Below are 12054 nucleotides of genomic sequence, written 5' to 3'. Positions count from 1 at the left end.
GCATCTTCCTAACATTTGATCCTGCGTCATCCGATAGCTACGTGACTTCGAGGTCCTAACCACCCTTGAGCATTCGGATTACTCATTCTCACGAGCATTCCCTTCGACCACACGCAGACTAACATCTCACCATAAATCGAAAGAAAAGTAGCAACGACTTAATTGTCTTCAACGACTCTTAATAATACGTTATAGTTAATATACGTGATTGTACAATACTACGTTTCTCCGGTAAGATAATGAAACCATATCTTACGAATAGAAGTAAAAAAGAAAATATCACGTAGCTATATAGTTATAAGTGGTTGATTGAGAAGATAGAACAAAAAGGGAAATAAAATAACAGTAGAAGCGGTTTTCTTTCGACATAGTGACTAAACGAGTATTTCTCTTAACGATGGGTAGGTCAAGATGGATCAATTTTGTAGTTCTCAAGATAATTAAATATCACGCTACTGGATTTGTAAGATACTTCGAAAGAAAATGTTTATCGAACAAGTATTGGTACTTATCACGAATTGATATGAAGGATTCGTAATACTTTCGCTAAAGTCAAAATAAATCGACAATAAATCATTACGCATGAAAATGATTTTCTATACATGTATATTTTGTATTAAAAACAGTACCATTTGGAGCGTAATTTAGAAAAACAAAGTCAGTAGTATTTTAGATTTTATGCAAAGGTATATTTCTGTCACTGTTTTAATAACCTTTACTCATAAACATCGTTTTATAACATCGGGTACACTGTATACGTACATGTTCCATCTTTCAGGAACTGCAATCGTCAGAAAAACGTACAGAATACGAATAGTTTAAACATAAATTTTCCATTTCGACGATACGTAAATATAGAAAATGTTAAAATATTTTTAAATATGAAATGAACTATATTATTTTTTAAATTTGATATTATCGATCTTCAGGGATCAATACTGCCTAAACGAAAATTTAGTGTCGGTTTGCACAGACCGTTTAATGTTTCAAATATTATTTTTTCATATGCAACCATATCTGTACACATTCTAATTATTGTGTCACTACGTCAGTGTTAATAAGCAACGATTAATGACACACGGATCCGAAGGAAAATGTGGTGTTTGAAGAATTGTAGCGGACTATATTTTAGATTGGAATGCATTATAGAAAAACGCTTTGATGTCGAGGGAGCGTGTTTACTATTCAAAAGTTAATTTTTTCTGCGTTTGCTTATTAGCGAAAGTTGACTGACTGTGTTAGTTTGCGAGAGTCAGTGAGTTACAAAGTTTGGACTTCGCAGAAACTCTTGGTAGGGGTAAATATTTTTCTATCGGTGAATTTGAAACGCCAAAGTACAAGTTAGGTAGAGTAGCTATTTTCAAACAGCTTTTTTAGAGAGTGAGAGAAAATGAATTATTGCTCCATGTTAGATACTTGCCGCATATGGTCGTTAAATGCCGTCGTCCCAACGCGCCATATCGTATTTTTCCTTCTAATTGTTTGATACAGATTAAACGGTTCTGCACGGTTTAACGCTAATATTAAATATTATTTTTATATTTGTAACAACGTCTTGCAAAATTATATCGGCAAGGAGATATGATGACGGTCGAAGCTTGAAATTGATTTTGCACGTATTTAGTGAAACAACTTTAAAGACCACCCAGATATTGGAAACGATTAAAAGTTTTTTATTTCATACGACTATTTAGTTACTACGACCCAAGTATCCAATTTTAGCTTTCGTTTTAAAACGTGTAATAATTACTAATTTATAGCGCCTCCTTAAAGCGACTCGTGTTAGTTACGCGCTGATTGGCTGATACTTTAAAAATTTCCATTACCAATTAGCATGTCTAATGAACGTCGTTTACTCCCTTCTAGTGCGCCTTTAGTGCGTTTATTTTCAAAGAGGGAGAGGTGCAGTCCCTAGCGGCAGTGAGCGATGGCTAAAGTTCGGCAACAGTATGGAATTTGCTCTAGGTATAACTCTCCAATCATTGAGCCGTTATAGCAAACTTCCACCCTTTGGAAATTCGTAGTTTATAACGCAAGGGTTTTTAACAATGGAATTATTAAATGAAACTAAATAATCTCGTATCGAATATTTTACTCTTGCAATTACTATAAATATGCAGATACTTTTGACAAAATTAATATTAGTTTCTCTTCATGTAGAAACGTAATTGTATGTGTCTATTTATCTACATTTTATCACACTTCAATTATTATCACCTGAGCCATTCATAAGTCAAAGAGAGTCACTCCACTTTTTCAATTCTTTTTAAATGTTAATTCCAAAGTAGTTGATTGATGCTTTACTTTTTATATAAGAAAATAAATGTCTATTTTTCTGTTTTGTACAGTTAATCGATTTGGCAAATGAATGATTCTAAAAGGTGGTAATTTTGATATAAAAAAATTTTATAAATAATTTACTATAACTGTAAAAGGGAATTTGAAATTATTTTCTGAATTCATTGTTTCAAAGTCAATATTGAACTCAAAAATGAATAAAAATTATTTTTATTTATGATTACACTATACGTTATATCAATGAAAATTTAATAACTATTAAAACTGGTTAACGACAGGCGGAATTTAAAGCAAGCTTGTGAAAGGAGTAACTGAAAACCTTAGGTATCTATTTCGACGTTTGAAAGCAAATACAAGATACGATGTGATAGAACATGATTGTTACTTAATTTAGAAACTAGAAGCTAACGAAATATTTCACGTGAAGATATTTATACTTCATATATGCAATGAGTCACAAAAATATTCACATTCCTCCAGACGTTGACCTAAATGTATTATTCTCAGAAAATAAAAATTATTTGATAGGAATATGGTCCACACAAAGTTTATTAAATTGATGGAGTACAAATAAATTTATAACGTCCCATAAGATTGAAATTTCAATAAAAGTTTTATATGTGAAGTAACTAAATCTTTTTATTTTTGAAAATAAATATTTTGTCTTATATTATATAATAATTAGTCTTGATTAAACATAAGTAAATTACATTAGTTAAACTTTGAACAGCAAACGAAATTAAAATAAGAAATTAGGTTTAGAAAACAAACAAAAAACGAAATATAATCATTCTTTATTTTTGGATAATGTAATCTTTCTGCAAGAAACGAGTTACGTATCAAAGTTATATTCGTGTTACATTAAACAAAAAAGAAAAAAAGAAGAACAAATACAATTTGACATATTTCTAAGCGTATGATTTACGTGGGATGAAAAAATTTAAAATTTTTGAGAATCACTCATATATGTACATATGCATATATGTTTCTCTCTTCTCCAATAAATACGAGATCTGCCTACCCTTCGATATTCAGAATTAACGATGAATTCAAAATCTTGGAAACATTGACCTTATTTTTGGAAATCGCATCTATCTGGCACATTACTACGAATGTTTTGGTTTCTATTAAGAAATATTCACACGATATATATTTAACCCTTTGCACTCGAGAGGCGCCTCTCAGTCACCATTTAATTAGATTCTAAAGATCGATGTTAATTAAAATATCAAATTCAAAATTACCTAATGATGCGTGTAATGTCGAAGTAAAATATTCGTAACTAAGTCTTAATTTGCATCCGATTTCTTATTTGCCATTTTAAAAATATCCTTGACTTTATGACAGAAAGTCTTCGAATTACTATTTTTCTGTAACGAAAAAATCGTCGAGTGTAAAGGGTTAAAATTCACACGATATATATTTCAAGCTAAGGTGTAATTTCGAAAAGGTTTCATAAATAGCAGGAAGTATTTGACGCAAGTTATTTTTTCTTCTTCTTCTTCTTCTACTTTCTTTTATCCATCTCACTGAAACTCACGTCAGATCAAAAATTACTGCGAATAACCCCGGTAATCGACGTAACTAAACCTTAAACATGTTTACAATTTCAATTTGTTTTTATCCGATTGTTGTATTACAACTATAAAGGTATGACACTTACAGAAATATTTCACTAATTGAAGATGAAACTTTAACATTATTTCATAAAGGAATACTTGAATTACGGCTTATGGCTCCTTCTGTAAGTTTCTGTCTCTCAGCGAGTAGAATAGGATGCAATCGTAAAAAATTTGACCCTCAAAATGTCGGTTAAGATCAATTTTACGATTTTTTTTTTCACAGATCTCCATCGATCCGAGAAAGGTATAGAATTACCTGGAGAAGCCATGACAAAGTTTTGTCACAGTCTGTATATATAAAGAAAATATTAATTTTTGTCGCTACATAATAGCGTTATCAAAATAATTTTCTTATATTTCAGTATATTTTATTCAATTTCATTCGGAACAATAACGATCTAGCTTCCATGACATGACAAGTTCCCATGACGTTAGTGAAAGACGAAGTGTCGTCATTCGTTTTTCAACTAGTAATAACCAAATGCGCTAATCCTCATCGTGTACACCTCCATTACAGAATGAATTATTAAAAATTACTTTTTAAAAACGACACGTATCAAAATGAAACTTTTCACTTAATAAAGTATTTCGTGTCATACCGTCAGCCGTGTGATAAAGTAACTGCTGAACTTTGAAAATGAAATTCTAAAATTGCTATGTAATTTTCATCGAACCGAAAAGAGAAAATATTAGTGCAATATACAGGACTCGGGTATGTCTGCGAGTAGCTATACTTCCTTCGCTTTCTGTTTTATCTACTCTTTCCTTTTCTTCACTGGATCTCACGCTGTTTCTACCAAATTGTATTGGACTAACAACTACATTCGCGAGGTACGAGAACATAACGGTAAGCCAAAGTAGCCAATTGCCTTTGTTTTGCAGAACTTTGAGGTTGCCAAAGTGATTTATGAAAAAGGTTGTATTCAAGCTGGGGAGGAATGGGTGGAACGAAATCTTCTTGCAATTGTCACTGGGGCGGTTGCTACAGCATTTGCACAGGTATAATTTATTACGTTAAACATATTCTTACGCTTGTTATGTAACAAAACTATCTATATCTTAATTACGCATAAAATTTGTACTTTTGATCATTCTTTCATTGTCGGGTAAACGTTAAATGTCGAATAAAATATCGATTCTTCATCATTCTCATCGAAGCTATTCCTTTAACATATTTAAAAGTATAGTTGTGTTCGTTTAAAAACCTCATGCAAAACTGAAAGTAATCGTAGATTTAATATATACGTGACAAATTCGTTGAATTTATATGTCTTGATGTTGTAATTCGAGTATCATTACGTTGATCGCATATATATTTGGGCATGTATACGCACTGAGATGTTTGAAAATGCAATGGACGTTGCACGAGACGAGGAAAATTATTTACGTTAATTTGTGTCAAAAAATTATCTCGAACACGAATATTGTCATTCTTCGCATTTATTCATTTCATTTGCGATCATTTTTCGTCCCTACTTATTCCTAGTGATTTTAAAACTACTAATCGAGCTTTATAGAAGAACATCGAAAACACAAATTAATTTCAGAATTTACTCACACGTTTAATTATACGATTTATTATTAATTAATTATTAATTGTGTAATTATTATATTATTTTCAGATTCTGGGAATCTGTTTCGCTCAAAATCTTCGAGCAGACATATTTGCGCAAAAAGCGAAGTGGCATTGACAATTCAGAGCCCCCACGGCAGTCTAGCATCTTATAGTTATAGATGCTAACCAATTACGTTGATCGAACTGAAGAAATCGTCGAAGATCGTCGAAAAATGGCAGACCTTCGACGCAAAAATCGACACAGTTCCCCGTGACAAGTACAGAATGGAAGATCATACACGTCCGAACCAAGTCGACAGGATACAGATATTTCAAATTTTTCTTAAATTACCAATAATATTACATACTGCGCATTTTTATAATCCTCGTAATTTTATACAAATAAGTCACTCGAAATTGCGTTTAAACGTTTTTAACGAATTTCAGATCGCCAAATAAGATTGCGAGATTTTGTCGTTCGACACTTATGTTCCATTTTATGAAATAACGCACGACAAGCAAATGGCGAAGCCATAGGTTATGTTTAAGCGAGAATATACGGTTGCGAAGTTTAAATTTCATCGATAATTGTCGTCATTTCAACTATATATCGTTATTGAGTTGTCGCACCAATATCGTTTATTTTACGGTGACAATATGGCGATTAAAAGTCGCCCTTTTCGAGACCCTTTATTGGAACTTGTTGTATATCTATTTTATCGAAAAAATTACGCGAAGAAAATTGGTTTGAAGTTCTCGCCATCGATTTTACTGTCGAATGCGTTGATTTTAGTTCTCTGACATCTTTTAATAAATATCTTGGTAATTATTTCAAAAGTGAACGTACTTTCGGTTTCGATCATTTTTAAATTTGTTATACAAATAAATATTCTAATCGTTTTCGTGATATTCGCAAAAGACACTAGGTACCATTGTATCGAATTTTGCCCATACGCATCTGTAATACAATCACAGGTTTAATCGGCATGCTTATTGCTTCGGTCACTGTTTGGTCTTACCAGTTAAGCGACAAAATGATACCACGCCTTATGATTTTTAGCGTTTTGTCAGTAACTTCCAAATGGTATAAAAAGAAAAGAAAGGAGATACGGTTATAAATCAAATTTGATTTTGCAGGTGAAGGTTAATACTATACGATGTTATCGATAAAAATATTTTACAGAGTATTTTTATACATGTAAGAAAAATTGATGATCTTTATTTATTCATTTTCCAAATCTAGGTAATAAGATAATAAATAATTCTTTATCTATTTCTTCGTTCACTTATTTTCACATGAGCAGATAAAATTTATTAAACAAAATTTTAATCGCATTTAATCATTTTTACGTCATTAAGGAAAGCATTTTTACATTTATATCGATATGCGTATAAAATTTCCATACATTGCATTAGTCTTAAGCAATACTAAAAATCACAGTGTGTGGTGTCAATTTATAATGTATTATATATTTATTAACCGAATTATAAGCAAAACGGAAGAATGAGCTTTAAGTGAATTATAATATTTTATTTAACTGTCATAGAGTGTTTGGTAACCAATATTGACGCATTCAGTGGCATACATGTAAGTTCACATCCAGAGAAAATTCAATCTATGGTACTAACAGTTCTTTGCGAACGTCCTAGAAATTTAAAAAATCCATAGCTAAAACAAGCTAAAACGAGTTTTAAAAGAAGTAGTTCGTAAAATTAGTTTTTATAATATATTTAAAACTCATCGAAATCCAAACGTATTCATTTTCTAAATAATTACTATACTTTCAATAAGCGACATATCATATTAAACAACAGAGTATAGATAAGAAAGTCAAATTTCTTTTATAAAGGAACTTATTATTGATATTTTAGGTAACGTTTTATTACTACACGAAATTACTATAAAATTTACTACGAACTGAGAAAACGATTAAACATTGGACTTAAACCGACTAGTTTTTCATTGCATGTTTTTACTACTTCGTATTAAGGGAGCAATCGATCTGTCGAGAATTCGAAGTTTTATGTAAATTCCATTTTATGCGAATATTGTAAACGAACTGCGTATAATTAATATTTAAACGTGTCTTATAGTGATAAATAATAACAATGTATGCGTCGTATTTAAATGTGAAAGTATTTTCGTGCGTTATAAGCGACACTTAGTTATAATTATAAAATTACTTTTACCAATCGGAATTAAAAAACTGTAATCTAATTATCCCTCCATCGCATGTATAATTTATACAATTTTATCACGATAATATGTGATGGAAGAAACAAAACAAGAAACGAAAATACTCGAAGAAAGTATAGCGATCCTGAAATATCATTAATCCGAGAGCTATGATCGATAGTTCAGTGAATTAACAAAAATAGACCGTATTTCATGTTGAAGAAAGAGTTATTCACTTTCTGTCGAATCTTTCGTCGATCAATCGTGTTTCAGTTTGCGTTTCGAATAGAAAGAGTATCCATTCCCGAGTATCGTAGTCTAAGGCGCTAGGCACGTTCGATTGTTCGCCGAAATCTATATCGTTTTCCTGTTCTCGACGATGAGAAGAGAGTTCGGATAACGCTTGCGAAAACATGAAAGGGAAGTAAAAAGCAAGCAGCAGGGGTAGGGAAGAAAACGAAATAACGCGTGCTAAGTTTACGAGGAACAATGTGTCGAGGTATTAAAGTCGATTGACGTGATGTCGTGGGGGCGCGGTGAACACAAGCAACTTCACCGCACTGTAAAGTCTCGTGGTATCGTCACGAGAGTAAAGCCATATAACACGCAAGTACACAATAACTTTCCGTTGCTCCAATTGGTCGTTAAAACGGTTGCTCGAGCCACTTTGAACATATTGATCCTGTGTTACACGCCGACACGTTCCCTCTATCGACAGGCCAAGCGTTTGTTGCATCTCTCACGCAACCGAGTTACATCGATGAGGAATAGAGCCGGTGCTAGTTGCTCTGCGAATTCCGGAATACTGGCCACTTTAACATCAGCGGTAGGATTTGTTCGTTAATCGCCGATGTTGCGTTCCAATACCTTCAAATTATCGTCGTCTTTTAACGAATAGGGCAAACGTTAGTGTACCTCGAGGAACAATGAACACACGTGGTGACTATTAGTATACGTATTCACCGATTCACGTTTTTCTTCCATCTTTCAAAATGTTTCTGTTGATTTTGTTCCGTTGACCTAATCGTCAAATTAACGTGATCCGAATGCTAAAAATAATTTAATATACTTTTCTAGTTTCCTTGTTGTATTTTTCTTCTTTTCCCCCCCTTTTCATTATTTTTTATCGTTCAAGCGGAATAATTTGCCGTGCAGAGAGCGCAAATACGCTTAATTACTGTTTGCTTCTCGGTTAGAAAAAATTGGATTATCATTGTAAAATAAGGATGCCATGCTTGTAAATATTCAACGTACACGTGTATACATTTGTGCATGTATCCGAAAACGTACCAAACGGAGTTGTCATATCTTTTGCGTTCCTAATTCGTACGCGAATGAATGGAGAAAAGAGAAAAGAGAACATACTTTATATACCGAATGAAAGGAATGAATAAATAGATATTAAGGCGAAAGGAAAGAATTTTTAGTGCTAATTTCAAAAATCGATATCTATGTATTATGTATCGTTGAAAACGTGTCATCTTTTGTACTTTTAAAATTCTCATAATATTTCTCTTTTATATACGTCGATGTATTACACTTTATCATTTTATTTTATTTAATCAGAATGTATTCCATTTACTCTCCTATTATATATACGATACTACGTGATTTGTATATGCGGCACTTTCTGTCAACGATGAAAATTTGTGAGCCTTATTTTTACGAATGCATTGTATTGAACGAGGAAGTCCATAAGGATATACCCAATTGGACTTATCCATGTTCTTACGCTTAACCATCTTTCCAATCATACATAGTAGTGTAAACGTATCGTACAAGTGCTGATCCTAAACGTACACCCATACTTGTTGCGTACTCATATATCATATCACCGTTGTTCACTATTCAATGATACGATACAATGCAACAATTCATAATTCACAATTTTTCTCTGTATCGTTATTCCGTATGTGTTCTAAGCAGGATGACGTGTCTTGGCGATATATGTATTTGGATGCTTAGAACAGAAATAAGTATGCAATGTTGCAGTTTCCATCCAAGTTATTCAATTAACTATCATATTATTTCTTTGATGTATTTGAAAAACTGACAAACGACGGGTCGATCCAGTTTGCGTATCTTTGAATCATATTTTGATATGTAACTTTGATATGTATAATGCTTGCCGTCCATACTAATATGCAACGGCGATAGGATACAAGGATACGCAACAAATGTAGACGAAGCTTCAGATTGCGGTGGCATGATGGTCAGAAGTGTAATTAGGATCAGTGATCTAACAAGAGAGATTTCTCAAATGTTAATAACCGATTTTGGTGAAATCTACGGAAACTATAATTTTCCAAAAAATATAAAAAATCAATATCCTTTTATTCATTTATTTAATCATTCTTACATCTTAAATACGAACTACTAACGATAAAAGGTAATTATTCATATCTAAGACGTGAGAATGATTAAATAAATGAATAAAAAGATATTAAATTCTATTATGTTTTTTAAACGAATTCATATTTTAGAGAATGAAGAGAATAGAAATTTCTTTCAAGTAATTAAAATATTTTTATTTAAAACTAAATAATATTTAAAATATTTTCTTTGAAATATCTAAACAAAATCTGTTAATACTGAAAAATCTTCCTTGCAAAAGTTACGAAAGGATAATGAGTGGATGAAAGTGATGGTTGAAAATAATTTCATAGACTCCAAGATGGATGATCCGAGCCGAATTTTTTACTCTCTTTACTCTTCCTTTAGCGGGTTAGTAATCACTGTGAAGTGAGTGAGGTCCAGTTATGAAGCGAGTTGTTCCTTCTAAGTAAATTGCGGAACTCTTTCACACAGAGATATGATGAAATCAAATTATCAGATCTGCATGTAACTATACACTGCGATGGTTGAATCAAGAAAATAGTATCTTAACGAACGAAGAGACTGGATGATAATATGAAATAAAGTGATCTCTTACTAATCTTGGTTGCAAAAGCCATCCAATTACCGTGACATTTGATTACAACCTGAATACTTTATTATTTATTGGCAAACTTTCAAAAATTGTTATCATTCATAAATTATCTATTTTATTATGAAAGTATTATGGTTCTTTTATATAACGCTTGACTACTGTAAAAATAACAGAAAGAAACATTGAGGAGATTGAGCGTAATCAATACTCTACGAGTCACGTATTCGAAGAAACTAGTATTAACAATGGACGAGAGCACGAATATTAAGGATACTTGCGAGAATGACAATCATACTAAACTGTAAAACGAAACAAAATATAATTTACAATATCGTATAATATCGTATTAATTGCGTACATGTTTGAACCAATTTTGATACTGCCACAATTGATTTCACTGAATAAATACAGTGATTCTAGTCCATCCGTTTGGTACATCAATTTCGGATATAAATTTAAAGTTTCAATTGATTGTAATGACAGGACGCGTCGGCATCACTTATTGGTCCAACTTCTCTGTAAAACCAGCGAATTTCAATTTATTTTAATACAACTTCTAAGTAAGAAGACAAAGATCAAGAAAATGAATCAGCGAGGAAATGTCACAAAATTGGATCAGTTGTTGGAACGAGTTTGATTTATATTTAGTTTAGCAAAGGGAAGAAGAATTGCATGAAAGTATCGAGTCCAAACTAGCGGTAGCATTTAAACGTAGCAGAAAGCGGCTGGTCCGCGAATTTGATGTTTTCAGTTCCAATGAAAATACCGTTTTATAAAATGGAGTACTAAGAGATACATTTAATCTTCATTTTCTCGTTGTTTCCCGAAATAATTTTTATACGAATATGTACATATGTACATTAAGAAGGTTCTCACTTACACATAGATGATCGAAAAATGTATGAGGATTTTTTCTCTCAGCTCGCAGAATTGTTCTACCTCGTGAATAAATCTGTACCTGAGAATCAAATTAACTCAAATTCTCCTATAAAAATTCTACTAATTTTGCGATTACAAAATTATAATTTGGTAAAATACATTTACAGATAATACTATATGTATTTATTTCGATGTATAAGAAAAATTATCTTTGGTATTATAGAGAATCTGAGTGAATTTGATTATAAAAATAGAAATTTTTAAGTGACAGATTTCATCTTTGCTTGTGGATAACGAAATGGATGAACAACGTGTAAAGAATTTTATTTTACTTCTACTATTCATCGTTTTTAATTGAAAACATGTGAATGACAGCCAGTTAAAAACCAAAAATAGAAAAGTTTTCCAAGCTTTTTATCCAATTTAATCTGAGTCATAAATGGAACGACTAATTATTATATGCGATGTAATTATAATTATTGACTACATATAGCCAAATACAAAATTTTATAAATATCTGATTTTTAAAGCATGTAATTGTATGTTTCTTGTATCTTATCTACATTCTTATAAAACATGCAGTTTAATTTTTTTT

General features: G+C 31.7%; 1 protein-coding gene across 1 annotated transcript in view; it reads left to right on the top strand.

Annotated features, from left to right (window-relative positions):
* The window catches only part of Tsp26A (Tetraspanin 26A), a 45252-nt gene extending 39461 nt beyond the window's left edge, over positions 1 to 5791 (top strand). Inside the window, exons 8-9 of the mRNA XM_017906475.1 lie at positions 4803 to 4919; positions 5543 to 5791. Of these exons, the coding sequence (XP_017761964.1) occupies positions 4803 to 4919; positions 5543 to 5611 (186 nt within the window). The 3' untranslated portion in view covers positions 5612 to 5791. The remainder of the gene's footprint in view (positions 1 to 4802; positions 4920 to 5542) is intronic.
* Positions 5792 to 12054: the final 6263 nt, after the last annotated feature.

Source organism: Eufriesea mexicana, unplaced genomic scaffold (assembly GCF_001483705.2).
Source record: "Eufriesea mexicana isolate 0111107269 unplaced genomic scaffold, ASM148370v2 scaffold4744748593, whole genome shotgun sequence".
Classification (NCBI taxonomy): domain Eukaryota; kingdom Metazoa; phylum Arthropoda; class Insecta; order Hymenoptera; family Apidae; genus Eufriesea; species Eufriesea mexicana.
This window is presented reverse-complemented; position numbering and strand designations above follow the sequence as displayed.